The 15,307-nt window shown below is 46.1% G+C and overlaps 1 protein-coding gene across 1 annotated transcript in view; it reads left to right on the top strand.

Moving 5' to 3' along the window:
- Positions 1-14,096, top strand: part of LOC127924184 (rhophilin-2-like) — a gene marked incomplete at its 3' end in the record, with an annotated part of 39,894 nt that extends 25,798 nt beyond the window's left edge. Inside the window, exons 2-5 of the mRNA XM_052508638.1 lie at positions 1,610-1,739; positions 12,268-12,343; positions 13,767-13,844; positions 13,972-14,096. Coding sequence (XP_052364598.1) covers positions 1,687-1,739; positions 12,268-12,343; positions 13,767-13,844; positions 13,972-14,096 — 332 coding nt within the window. The remainder of the gene's footprint in view (positions 1-1,609; positions 1,740-12,267; positions 12,344-13,766; positions 13,845-13,971) is intronic.
- Positions 14,097-15,307: the final 1,211 nt, after the last annotated feature.

The following is a 15,307-nucleotide window of genomic DNA, read 5'->3' as shown; positions in this document are numbered from 1 at the left end:
TCCTGTCTGACAGCTCAGTCCTCCTGTCTGACAGCTCAGTCCTCCTGTCTGACAGCTCAGTCCTCCTGTCTGACAGCTCAGTCCTCCTGTCTGACAGCTCAGTCCTCCTGTCTGACAGCTCAGTCCTCCTGTCTGACAGCTCAGTCCTCCTGTCTGACAGCTCAGTCCTCCTGTCTGACAGCTCAGTCCTCCTGTCTGACAGCTCAGTCCTCCTGTCTGACAGCTCAGTCCTCCTGTCTGACAGCTCAGTCCTCCTGTCTGACAGCTCAGTCCTCCTGTCTGACAGCTCAGTCCTCCTGTCTGACAGCTCAGTCCTCCTGTCTGACAGCTCAGTCCTCCTGTCTGACAGCTCAGTCCTCCTGTCTGACAGCTCAGTCCTCCTGTCTGACAGCTCAGTCCTCCTGTCTGACAGCTCAGTCCTCCTGTCTGACAGCTCAGTCCTCCTGTCTGACAGCTCAGTCCTCCTGTCTGACAGCTCAGTCCTCCTGTCTGACAGCTCAGTCCTCCTGTCTGACAGCGCAGTCCTCCTGTCTGACAGCTCAGGTCTCCTGTCTGTCAGCTCAGTCCTCCTGTCTGACAGCTCAGTCCTCCTGTCTGACAGCTCAGTCCTCCTGTCTGACAGCTCAGTCCTCCTGTCTGACAGCTCAGTCCTCCTGTCTGACAGCTCAGTCCTCCTGTCTGACAGCTCAGTCCTCCTGTCTGACAGCTCAGTCCTCCTGTCTGACAGCGCTCAGTCCTCCTGTCTGACAGCTCCAGTCCTCCTGTCTGACAGCTCAGTCCTCCTGTCTGACAGCTCAGTCCTCCTGTCTGACAGCTCTGACAGTCCTCCTGTCTGACAGCTCAGTCCTCCTGTCTGACAGCTCAGTCCTCCTGTCTGACAGCTCAGTCCTCCTGTCTGTCAGCTCAGTCCTCCTGTCTGACAGCTCAGTCCTCCTGTCTGACAGCTCAGTCCTCCTGTCTGACAGCTCAGTCCTCCTGTCTGACAGCTCAGTCCTCCTGTCTGACAGCTCAGTCCTCCTGTCTGACAGCTCAGTCCTCCTGTCTGACAGCTCAGTCCTCCTGTCTGACAGCTCAGTCCTCCTGTCTGACAGCTCAGTCCTCCTGTCTGACAGCTCAGTCCTCCTGTGACAGCGCCAGTCCTCCTGTCTGACAGCTCAGTCCTCCTGTCTGTCGGCTCAGTCCTCCTGCTGACGGCTCAGTCCTCCTGTCTGGCAGCTCAGTCCCTCCTGTCTGACAGCTCAGTCCTCCTGTCTGGCAGCTCAGTCCTCCTGTCTGACAGCTCAGTCCTCCTGTCTGACAGCTCAGTCCTCCTGTCTGACAGCTCAGTCCTCCTGTCTGACAGCTCAGTCCTCCTGTCTGACAGCTCAGTCCTCCTGTCTGACGGCTCAGTCCTCCTGTCTGACGCTCAGTCCTCCTGTCTGACGGCTCAGTCCTCCTGTCTGACGGCTCAGTCCTCCTGTCTGACGCTCAGTCCTCCTGTCTGACAGCTCAGTCCTCCTGTCTGACGGCTCAGTCCTCCTGTCTGTCAAAGTTTGTATCTCAAACGTTTTTTCTTCAGTTTTGTATTGTGAACGCTAACATGCCTTTCCTTTTCTCTTCCCGTTTCCAGGGCGACCTCCAACAACAAAGTGTGTGATATGGTCGTTCTGGAGCTGAGCTATATCAACTCCTAACCTGCAGCTGCTCATGGAACAACTGGAGGGGCTCAACAGCTCCGTGGAGGTCTACCAGAACAGCCAGTGAGTAAACGACTCCCCTTTAAACAGCTCCCTTTAAACGGCTCCCCTTTAAACGGCTCCCCTTTAAACGGCTCCCCTTAAACAGCTCCCCTTAAACAGCTCCCCTTTAAACGGCTCCCCTTTAAACAGCTCCCCTTTAAACAGCTCCCCTTTAAACGGCTCCCCTTTAAACAGCTCCCTTTAAACGACTCCCTTTAAACAGCTCCCCTTTAAACGGCTCCCCTTTAAACGGCTCCCTTTAAACAGCTCCCTTTCAACGCTCCCCTTTAAACAGCTCCTTTAAACGACTCCCTTTCAACGCAACCCTTTCAACGGCTCCCCTTTAAACGCAACTCCCTTTAAACGGCTCCCTTTAAACGCTCCCCTTTAAACGGCTCCCCTTAAACGGCTCCCCTTTAAACGCTCCCCTTTAAACGACTCCTTTAAATGACTCCTTTAAACGGCTCCTTTAAACAGCTCCCTTTAAACGACAACTTTTAAACGACTCTTTAAACTGCAACTTTTAAACGACTCCCCTTTAAACTGCAACTTTTAAACGACTCCCCTTTAAACTGCAACTTTAAACGACTCCTTTAAACTGCAACTTTTAAACGACTCCTTAAACAGCTCCCTTTAAACGACACTTTAAACGACAACTTTTAAACGACAACTTTTAAACGGCTTTAAACGGCGCCCCTTAAACAGCACCCTAAATAAAACACTGAACCTAAACACACTACAGTCAACTGGGCCTTTAAATAAAACACTGAACCTAAACACACTACAGTCAACTGGGCCTTTAAATAAAACACTGTGAACCTAAACACACTACAGTCAACTGGCCTTTAAATAAAACACTGAACCTAAACACACTACAGTCAACTGGCCTTTAAATAAAACACTGTGAACCTAAACACACTACAGTCAACTGGCCTTTAAATAAAACACTGAACCTAAACACACTACAGTCAACTGGGCCTTTAAATAAAACACTGAACCTAAACACACTACAGTCAACTGGCCTTTAAATAAAACACTGTGAACCTAAACACACTACAGTCAACTGGCCTTTAAATAAAACACTGTGAACCTAAACACACTACAGTCAACTGGGCCTTTAAATAAAACACTGAACCTAAACACACTACAGTCAACTGGCCTTTAAATAAAACACTGAACCTAAACACACTACAGTCAACTGGGCCTTTAAATAAAACACTGAACCTAAACACACTACAGTCAACTGGCCTTTAAATAAAACACTGTGAACCTAAACACACTACAGTCAACTGGCCTTTAAATAAAACACTGAACCTAAACACACTACAGTCAACTGGGTCTTTAAATAAAACACTGTGAACCTAAACACACTACAGTCAGCTGGGCTTTAAATAAAACACTGAACCTAAACACACTACAGAGCGGGAAATAAAACAGGTCAACTACAGTCAACTGGGCCTTTAAATAAAACACTGAACCTAAACACACTACAGTCAACTGGGTACCTTTAAATAAAACACTGTGAACCTAAACACACTACAGTCAATCTGGATGGGTACCTTTAAATAAAACACTGAACCTAAACACCTACAGTCAGATGGGTACAGCTTTAAACTAAAACACTAGTGAACCTAAAACACACTAGATGGGTACAGCATCACCATCTGGGCCAGCTTAAATAAAACCATCTAGATGGGTACAGTTTAAACACCATCAATGGGTACAAAAACCATCTGAACCTAAACACACATCACCATCTAATGGGTACCTTTAAATAAAACACTGTGAACCTAAACCATCTCAGATGGGTACAGCTTTAAACCATCTAGAACCTAAACACACTACAGTCAACTGGGCCTTTAAATAAAACACTAGATGGGTACCTAAACACCATCTAGATGGGTACAGCTTGTAAACATGGGGTACAGTTTATAAATCTAAAACAGCTTGAACACCATAAACACACTAAGCTTGTACAGAACTGGGTACAGCTTTAAATAAAACATCTGAACCTAAACACACTAACCATCTAGATGGGTACAGCTTGTAAACACCATCTTTAAATAAAACATCTAGATGGGTACCTAAACACATCTACAGTCAACTGGCCTTTAAAACACCATCTGAACCTAAAAGATGGGTACACTACAGTCTAGATGGCCTTTAACCATCTAAAACAGCTTGTATAAACACCAGTCTAGATGGGTACAGCTTTAAATACAACATCTAGATGGGTACAGCTTGTAAACACCATCTAGATGGGTACAGCTTGTAACCATGTTTATACATAGATGGGTACACTGTCTAGATGGGTACACTTGTACACCATCTAGATGGGTACAGCTTTTAAACACCATCTAGATGGGTACAGCTATAACCATCTAGATGGGTACAGGCTTTGATCTAGATGGGTACAGCTAAACACATCTAGATGGGTACAAAACACCATCTAGATGGGTACAGTCACCATCTAGATGGGTACTTTAAACATAACACCATCTAGATGGGTAAACACATCTAGATGGGTACATTGTATAGACCATCTAGATGGGTACAGCAAAACCATCTAGATGGGTACAGCTAAACACCATCTAGATGGGTACAGCTTGTAAACACCATCTAGATGGGTACAGCTTGTAACACCATCTAGATGGGTACACATAAACATACACCATCAGATGGTACAGCTTGTAACACCATCTGATGGGTACAGCTTGTAAACACCATCTGAGGTACAGAAAAGATGGGTACAGCTTGTATACACCATCTAGATGGGTACAGCTTGTAAACACCATCTAGGGTGCACTCTAGATGGGTACAGCTAAACACCATCTAGATGGGTACAGCTTGTATACACCATCTAGATAAAACACCATCTAGATGGGTAAACAATAAACCATCAGATGGTGCAGCTCTAGATGGTACACTACACCATCTAGATGGGTACAGCTTGTATAAACCATCTAGATGGGTACAGCTATGCCATCTAGATGGGTACAGCTTGTAAACACCATCTAGATGGACAGTTGGCCATCTAGATGGGTACAGCTTGTAACACCATCTAATGGGTACACCATCTAGATGGGTACAGCTTGTAAACAAAGCTACACCATCTAGATGGGTACAGCTTTAAACACCATCTGATGGGTACAGCTTGTATACACCATCTAGATGGGTACAACTTTTCTAGATGGGTACAGCTTGTATACACCATCAGCTTGTAAACAGATCTAGATGGGTACAGCTTGTATACACCATCTAGAAACAGCTTGTATACACCATCTGAACTGGGGTACAGCTTTAAATAAACCATCTAGATGGGTAAGCTAAACACATCTAGATGGGTACAGCTTGTATACACCATCTAGATGGGTACAGCTTGTATACACCATCTAGACCAGCTAGATGGGTACACCATCTAGATGGGTACAGCTAAACACCATCTAAACAGCTTGTAACACCATCTAGATGGGTACAGCTTGTAGCTTGTACACCATCTAGATGGGTACAGCTTGTAAACACCATCTAGATGGGTACAGCTTGTAAACACCATAGGTACACCATCTAGATGTCAAACACCATCTAGCTTGTAAACACCATCTAGATGGGTACAGCTCAAACACCATCTAGATGGGTACAGCTTGTAAACACTTGTAAACATCTAGATGGGTTTAAACACCATCTAGATGGGTACAGCTGTAAACACCATAAACACCATCTAGATGGGTACAGCTTGTAAACTCTAGATGGGTACAGCTGCAGGGCTTGTAAACACCATCTAGATGGGCAGCTTGTATACACCATCTAGATGGGCTAGCTTCAAAACACCATCTAGATGGGTACAGAGCAACACCATCTAGAGGTACACCATCTAGATGGTACAGCTTGTATACACCATCTAGATGGGTACAGCTTGAGCTCTAGATGGGTACAGCTTGTACACCATCTAGATCTCTAGATGGGCTTGTATACACCATCTAGATCAGTACAGCTTGTAAACACCATCTAGATGGGTACAGTTGTATACACCATCTAGATGGGTACAGCTTGTATACACCATCTAGATGGGTACAGCTTGTATACACCATCTAGATGGGTACAGCTTGTAAACACCATCTAGATGGGTACAGCTTGTAAACACCATCTAGATGGGTACAGCTTGTACACCATCTAGATGGGTACAGCTTGTATAACACCATCTAGATGGGTACAGCTTATACACCATCTAGATGGGTACAGCTTGTAAACACCATCTAGATGGGTACAGCTTGTATAACACCATCTAGATGGGTACAGCTTGTATACACCATCTAGATGGGTACAGCTTGTATACACCATCTAGATGGGTACAGCTTGTATACACCATCTAGATGGGTACAGCTTGTAAACACCATCTAGATGGGTACAGCTTGTATACACCATCTAGATGGGTACAGCTTGTAAACACCATCTAGATGGGTACAGCTTGTAAACACCATCTAGATGGGTACAGCTTGTAAACACCATCTAGATGGGTACAGCTTGTAAACACCATCTAGATGGGTACAGCTTGTAAACACCATCTAGATGGGTACAGCTTGTAAACACCATCTAGATGGGTACAGCTTGTAAACACCATCTAGATGGGTACAGCTTGTAAACACCATCTAGATGGGTACAGCTTGTATACACCATCTAGATGGGTACAGCTTGTATACACCATCTAGATGGGTACAGCTTGTATACACCATCTAGATGGGTACAGCTTGTATACACCATCTAGATGGGTACAGCTTGTATACACCATCTAGATGGGTACAGCTTGTAAACACCATCTAGATGGGTACAGTTGTAAACACCATCTAGATGGGTACAGCTTGTAAAACACCATCTAGATGGGTACAGCTTGTATACACCATCTAGATGGGTACAGCTTGTAAACACCATTGCAAATTCTCCACCTTCAACCAAGTTATTGCTGGAAATGGCCCTTTTTCAAAGCTCCTATCGCAGAATATAAAAACACCCAACATTGAACTTAGTTGGTGCTTCCTGCTTTAGTTTTTGCTTGTAAGCAGGAATAAGGAGGACAGAATTGTGGTCAGACTTGCCAAATGGAGGGTGAGGGAGAGCTTTGTACGTGTCTCTCTCTGTGTGGAGTAAAGGTGGTCTGGTGTTGGGGGGTTTTCCCCTCTGGTTGCACATTTTAACATGCTGGTAGAAATTGGGTCAAATGGATTTGTTTCCCTGCATTAAAGTCCCCGGCCACTAGGGGGCGCAGTCTCTTGATGAGCGTTTTCCTGTTTTGCTTATTGCCTTATTCAGCTCATTGAGTGCGATTTTATTCCCAGCATCGGTTTGTGGTAGTAAATGGACAGCTATGGAAGAAAAAAATGTGTGTGTGTGTGTGTGTGTGTGTGTGTGTGTGTGTGTGTGTGTGTGTGTGTGTGTGTGTGTGTGTGTGTGTGTGTGTGTGTGTCAGTGTGAGCAAAAACTGTGTGTGTGTGTGTGTGTGTGTGTGTGTGTGTGTGTGTGTGTGTATATAATAATTCCTAAGTAAATAGTGTAGTCTACAGCTGAGATACTCTACCTCAGTGAGCAAAAACTGAGATTTCCTTCTTTATATTAGATACCCAGCTGCTCCTTTACACAGACAGCCACCACTTGTCTTACCGGAGGCTTATCTGTTCTCTCTACCGGAGGCGGCTGTTCGAGATTTCCGGAGGCGGCTATTAGATTTCTTGCCAGGCGGGGTGTTCTTTACCGGAGGCGGCTGCCACCCTTGTCTTACCGGGAGGCGGCTGTTCTCTGCCGGGAGGCGGCTGTTTCTCTTTACCGGAGGCGGCTGTTCTCTCTTGCCGGAGGCGGTTGTTCTCTCTTGCCGGAGGCGGCTGTTTCTCTCTCTTGCCGGAGGCGGCTGTTCTCTCTTGCCGGAGGCGGTTGTTCTCTCTCTTGCCGGAGGCTGTTCTCTCTTGCCGGAGGCGGCTGTTCCTCTCTCTTGCCGGAGGCGGCTGTTCTCTCTCTTGCCGGAGGCACACACTCCCTCATTTAGATACCATGTTCTCCTTGACAACTAGAAACAAAACAGAACATCACTCTTTAGACACCATGTTCTTCCATGACAACCAGAAACAAACAGAACATCACTCTCATTTAGACACCATGTTCTCTCTTGACAACCAGAAACAAACAGAACATCCCTCATTAAGAAACCATATGTTCTCCATGACAACCAGAAACAAACAGAACATCACTCTTCATTAAGACACCATGTTCTCCAACACAACCAGAAACAAACAGAACATCACTCCTCATTAAGAACACCATGTTCTTATGACAACCAGAAACAAACAGAACATCCTGATTTGGTCAGAGGGCCCTCTCTGAACAGGCCAATCAGAGCCCCTGAGAAACACCCAAGCACGTTCTTAGTCACCTGTACTCTAACACCACGATAGAACAGTGCCAGGTCTTAGTCACCTGTACTCTAAACACCACTATAGAACAGTGCCAGGTCTTAGTCACCTGTACTCTAAACACCACGATAGACAGCTTAGCTTCATTCTATTCTGTAATATTACCTGACGTTGGGTAGAGACCCACGGAACAGAACAGTGCCCTCTCTTTTCCCCACTGCCCTCATTCTAAACAGTATATAGCCCTTCTTCCTCAAGTCCTTTTCACTCAGACCGGATCAAACTGGTTCACGATAGGGGGACAAAGGAAGGAAGGTCTGTTTATTTGTGACAGGCTACAGGATCTCTTGTAGAGGAAATCTGCACTTAATGAGAACTAGCAGGTCCTCGATGAGGATGTGTATTGTACTCTTAAACTACAGGTCCTCGATGAGGACGTATTGGTGTTTACTGCTTCATCACAGGTCCACGATGTGAGGATATATTGGTGTTTACTGGTTAACACTACAGGTCCACAGTGAGGATATATTCTTTTCCCCACTGGTTAACACTCAGGTCCTATGAGCATATATTGGTGTTTAAGTGGTTAACACTCCAGGTCCACGATGTGAGGATGTATTGGTGTTTACTGGTTAGGGGACAAAGGAGGATATATTGGTGTTTACTTGTTAACACTACAGGTCCTCTTGTGAGGATGTATTGGTGTTTACTGGTTAACTACTACAGGTCCTGATGTGAGGATGTATTGGTGTTTACTGGTTAACACTACAGGTCCACAATGAGGATATATTGGTGTTTACTGGTTAACACTACAGGTCCTCGATGTGAGGATATATTGGTGTTTACTGGTTAACACTACAGGTCCACGATGTGAGGATGTATTGGTGTTTACTGGTTAACACTACAGGTCCATGATGTGAGGATGTATTGGTGTTTACTGGTTAACACTACAGGTCCACAATGTGAGGATGTATTGGTGTTTACTGGTTAACACTACAGGTCCACAATGTGAGGATGTATTGGTGTTTACTGGTTAACACTACAGGTCCACGATGTGAGGATGTATTGGTGTTTACTGGTTAACACTACAGGTCCACATGTGAGGATGTATTGGTGTTTACTGGTTAACACTACAGGTCCACGATGTGAGGATGTATTGGTGTTTACTGGTTAACACTACAGGTCCACGATGTGAGGATATGTATTGGTGTTTACTGGTTAACACCACAGGTCCTCGATGTGAGGATGTATTGGTGTTTACTGGTTAACACTACAGGTCCACGATGTGAGGATGTATTGGTGTTTACTGGTTAACACTACAGGTCCACGATGTGAGGATGTATTGGTGTTTACTGGTTAACACTACAGGTCCACGATGTGAGGATATATTGGTGTTTACTGGTTAACACTACAGGTCCACGATGTGAGGATGTATTGGAGTTTACTGGTTAACACTACAGGTCCACGATGTGAGGATATATTGGTGTTTACTGGTTAACACTACAGGTCCTCGATGTGAGGATGTATTGGTGTTTACTGGTTAACACTACAGGTCCACGATGTGAGGATGTATTGGTGTTTACTGGTTAACACTACAGGTCCCTCATGTGAGGATGTATTGGTGTTTACTGGTTAACACTACAGGTCCACGATGTGAGGATATATTGGTGTTTACTGGTTAACACTACAGGTCCACGATGTGAGGATATATTGGTGTTTACTGGTTAACACTACAGGTCCACGATGTGAGGATGTATTGGTGTTTACTGGTTAACACTACAGGTCCTCGATGTGGGATGTATTGGTGTTTACTGGTTAACACTACAGGTCCTCGATGTGAGGATGTTTGGTGTTTACTGGTTAACACTACAGGTCCACGATGTGAGGATGTATTGGTGTTTACTGGTTAACACTACAGGTCCACAATGTGAGGATGTATTGGTGTTTACTGGTTAACACTACAGGTCCACGATGTGAGGATGTATTGGTGTTTACTGGTTAACACTACAGGTCCACGATGTGAGGGATGTATTGGTGTTTACTGGTTAACACTACAGGTCCTCGATGTGAGGATGTATTGGTGTTTACTGGTTAACACTACAGGTCCATGATGAGGACGTATTGGTGTTTACTGGTTAACACTGGTCCACGATGGGATGTATTGGTGTTTACTGGTTAACACTACAGGTCCACAATGTGAGGATGTATTGGTGTTTACTGGTTAACACTACAGGTCCACGATGTGAGGATGTATTGGTGTTTACTGGTTAACACTACAGGTCCACGATGTGAGGATATATTGGTGTTTACTGGTTAACACTACAGGTCCACGATGTGAGGATGTATTGGTGTTTACTGGGTTAACACTACAGGTCCACGATGTGAGGATGTATTGGTGTTTTGCTGTTAGCACTACAGGTCAACGATGTGAGGATGTGTGGTGTTTTACTGGTTAACACTACAGGTCCACGATGTGAGGATGTATTGGTGTTTTACTGGTTAACACTACAGGTCCACACGATGTGAGGATATTGGTGTTTACTGGTTAACACTCACAGGTCCACGATGTGAGGATGTACTGGTGTTTACTGGTTAACACTACAGGTCCATGATGTGAGGATGTATTGGTGTTTGCTGGTTAACACTACAGGTCCACGATGTGAGGATATATTGGTGTTTACTGGTTAACACTACAGGTCCTCGATGTGAGGATATATTGGTGTTTACTGGTTAACACTACAGGTCCTCGATGTGAGGATGTATTGGTGTTTACTGGTTAACACTGCAGGTCCTCGATGTGAGGATATATTGGTGTTTACTGGTTAACACTACAGGTCCACGATGTGAGGATGTATTGGTGTTTTACTGGTTAACACTACAGGTCCTCGATGTGAGGATGTATTGTTGTTTACTGGTTAACACTACAGGTCCATGATGTGAGAATGTATTGGTGTTTACTGGTTAACACTGCAGGTCCATGATGTGAGGATGTATTGGTGTTTAATAAGTTAACACTGCAGGTCCACGATGTGAGGATGTATTGGTGTTTACTGGTTAACACTACAGGTCCATGATGTGAGGATGTATTGGTGTTTACTGGTTAATACTACTGGTCCACGATGTGAGGATATATTGGTGTTTTACTGGTTAACACTACAGGTCCACGATGTGAGGATATATTGGTGTTTACTGGTTAACACTACAGGTCCACGATGAGGATGTATTGGTGTTTACTGGTTAACACTACAGGTCCTGATGTGAGGATGTATTGGTGTTTACTGGTTAACACTACAGGTCCACGATGTGAGGATATATTGGTGTTTACTGGTTAACACTGGGTCCACGATGTGAGGATGTATTGGTGTTTACTGGTTAGCACTGCAGGTCCACGATGTGAGGATGTATTGGTGTTTACTGGTTAACACTACAGGTCCACGATGTGAGGATGTATTGGTGTTTACTGGTTAACACTACAGGTCCACGATGAGGATGTATTGGTGTTTACTGGTTAACACTACAGGTCCACGATGTGAGGATATATTGGTGTTTACTGGTTAACACTACAGGTCCTCGATGAGGATATATTGGGTGTTTACTGGTTAACACTACAGGTCCATGATGTGAGGATATATTGGTGTTTACTGGTTAATACTAAGGTGTCCTCGATGTGAGGATATATTGGTGTTTACTGGGTTAACACTACAGGTCCTCGATGTGAGGATATATTGGTATTTACTGGTTAACACTACAGGTCCACAATGTGAGGATACCCCTGGGTGTTTACTCTGGGTTGTAGTGTATTGTGGGGCAGTGTTGGCGTGTCTGTAGGCAAAGAGAGACTGTTGTCAGAGGGTGTTAACTCTGGCCTGCAATCTGAAGAGCAAATGTAAACTTTCTCCCACTTTAAAATGTTAATTTAGTTATGTATTGATGTCAGTGGCAGACGAAGTGAAAATGTGACTTAAATGGAAGTTCGGATTCACCCCTTAATTTGTGATATCAACTCTGAGCCTCACCGCCAACCTGTCTGTTCCATCACCTCATCAATATGTCTGTTAATGTGTGTAAAACTCTGAGCCTCACTGTTCACCACTAACATCACTGTATAACAGTTAAATATCACATGTCAACGATATCTCCTTTCCTGTTTCCAGAGAGACCTCCAGCATCCCTCTCATCCCGCTGGGTCTGAAGGAGACTAAAGAGATGGACTTCTCTGTGTCATTCAAGGTACAGACCTCCGTTTCACTACTTCTTCACTACCTGTACATTTCAGGTTCTCTTATCCAGACCGACAGTCGGGTTCTCTTATCCAGACCGACAGTCGGGTTCTCTTATCCAGACCGACAGTCAAGTTCTCTTATCCAGACCGACAGTCAGGTTCTCTTATCCAGACCGACAGTCAGGTTCTCTTATCCAGACCGACAGTCAGGTTCTCTTATCCATACCGACAGTCAGGTTCTCTTATCCAGACCGACAGTCAGGTTCTCTTATCCAGACCGACAGTCAGGTTCTCTTATCCAGACCGACAGTCAAGTTCTCTTATCCAGACCGACAGTCAGGTTCTCTTATCCAGACCGACATGCATTCAGTCAGGTTCTCTTATCCAGACCGACACAGTCAGGTTCTCTTATCCAGACAGTGGATGGTGTTTTGATGGGTTTTGATGGGTCGGTGGCTCTATAGGACATTGATGATGGTCTCCTCTCTGTTCTGGTGTGTTGACGATGGTCTCCTCTCTGTTCTGGTGTGTTGACGATGGTCTCCTCTCTGTTCTGGTGTGTTGACGATGGTCTCCTCTCTGTTCTGGTGTGTTGACGATGGTCTCCTCTCTGTTCTGGTGTGTTGACGATGGTCTCCTCTCTGTTCTGGTGTGTTGACGATGGTCTCCTCTCTGTTCTGGTGTGTTGACGATGGTCTCCTCTCTGTTCTGGTGTGTTGACGATGGTCTCCTCTCTGTTCTGGTGTGTTGACGATGGTCTCCTCTGTTCTGGTGTGTTGACGATGGTCTCCTCTCTGTTCTGGTGTGTTGACGATGGTCTCCTCTTTGTTCTGGTGTGTTGACGATGGTCTCCTCTCTGTTCTGGTGTGTTGACGATGGTCTCCTCTCTGTTCTGGTGTGTTGACGATGGTCTCCTCTCTGTTCTGGTGTGTTGACGATGGTCTCCTCTCTGTTCTGGTGTGTTGACGATGGTCTCCTCTCTGTTCTGGTGTGTTGACGATGGTCTCCTCTCTGTTCTGGTGTGTTGACGATGGTCTCCTCTCTGTTCTGGTGTGTTGACGATGGTCTCCTCTCTGTTCTGGTGTGTTGACGATGGTCTCCTCTCTGTTCTGGTGTGTTGACGATGGTCTCCTCTCTGATCTGGTGTGTTGACGATGGTCTCCTCTCTGATCTGGTGTGTTGACGATGGTCTCCTCTCTGATCTGGTGTGTTGACGATGGTCTCCTCTCTGTTCTGGTGTTGACGATGGTCTCCTCTCTGTTCTGGTGTGTTGATGATGGTCTCCTCTCTGTTCTGGTGTGTTGACGATGGTCTCCCCTCTGTTCTGGTGTGTTGATGATGGTCTCCTCTCTGTTCTGGTGTGTTGACGATGGTCTCTACTCTGTTCTGGTGTGTTGACGATGGTCTCTCTGTTCTGGTGTGTTTTTCCAGGACTTCATCCTGGAGCACTACAGTGAAGATGGCTCCAGCTTCGAGGAGGAGATCGCCGACCTGATGGACCTGAGACAGGTACTTTCAACATCGGTCTCATCGAAATCTACGTTGTCAGAGTGAAACTGGGTTCTCTATGGAATCACCCACCACACAGAGAACGGTCTTGTTGTATTTTGACCCTCTTTCCCCACCGTACCCACAGGCCTGTCGTACCCCCAGTCGCAATGACGCCGGCATCGAGACCCTGGCCAAGTACTTCAGCCACATACCTCTACTGGAGAGCCGCTTCTTCTCCGCTACCCGCCAGATGGGCATCTTCTTTACTTGGTACGTTCCACCTCACTGTCTCCAATGCCCCGCCAATCATGGTCTGACCCAGCCCAGGGGTCCCGGTATTTATAGTATCTTCACCTCACTGTCTCCAATGCCCCGTCAATCATGGTCTGACCCAGCCCAGGGGTCCCGGTATTTATAGTATCTTCACCTCACTGTCTCCAATGCCCCGTCAATCATGGTCTGACCCAGCCCAGGGGTCCCGGTATCTATAGTATCTTCACCTGACTGTCTCCAATGCACTTTTTGCCAGTCCTGTCTGGTCCAGCGACAGTGGGTTTGTGCCCATAGGCAACGTTGTTGCTGGTGAGGACCTGCCTTACAACAGGCCTACAAGCCCTCAGTCCAGCCTCTCTCAGCCTATTGCAGACAGTTTGAGCACTGATGGAGGGTTTATACCCATAGGTGATGTCTGGTGAGGACCTGCCTTACAACAGGCCTACAAGCCCTCAGTTCAGCCTCTCTCAGCATATTGTGGACAGTCTGAGCACTGATGGAGGGCCTTTCTCCAGGGGTCAACATGTCTGTCTCTCCAGGGGTCAACATGTCTGTCTCTCCAGGGGTCAACATGTCTGTCTCTCCAGGGGTCAACATGTCTGTCTCTCCAGGGGTCAACATGTCTGTCTCTCCAGGGGTCAACATGTCTGTCTCTCCAGGGGTCAACATGTCTGTCTCTCCAGGGGTCAACATGTCTGTCTCTCCAGGGGTCAACATGTCTGTCTCTCCAGGGGTCAACATGTCTGTCTCTCCAGGGGTCAACATGTCTGTCTCTCCAGGGGTCAACATGTCTGTCTCTCCAGGGGTCAACATGTCTGTCTCTCCAGGGGTCAACATGGTGTTATGATTTCACTAGTGACCTCTCTGTCTGTCTCTCCAAGGGTCAACATGGTGTTATGGTTCCACTCGTGACCTCTGTCTGGCTCTCCAAGGGTCAACATGGTGTTATGGTTCCACTAGTGACCTCTCTGTCTGTCTCTCCAGGGGTCAACATGGTGTTATGGTTCCACTAGTGACCTCTCTCTCTCTGTCTCTCCAGGGGTCAACATGGTGTTATGGTTCCACTAGTGACCTCTCTCTCTGTCTCTCCAGGGGTCAACATGGTGTTATGGTTCCACTAGTGACCTCTCTGTCTGTCTCTCCAGGGGTCAACATGGTGTTATGATACCACTAGTGACCTCTCTCTCTGTCTCTCCAGGGGTCAACAT

Source organism: Oncorhynchus keta, unplaced genomic scaffold, assembly GCF_023373465.1.
Source record: "Oncorhynchus keta strain PuntledgeMale-10-30-2019 unplaced genomic scaffold, Oket_V2 Un_contig_3777_pilon_pilon, whole genome shotgun sequence".
Classification (NCBI taxonomy): domain Eukaryota; kingdom Metazoa; phylum Chordata; class Actinopteri; order Salmoniformes; family Salmonidae; genus Oncorhynchus; species Oncorhynchus keta.
The sequence above is the reverse complement of the archived record's forward strand: the minus strand, read 5'-3'. Positions and strand labels throughout refer to the sequence as shown.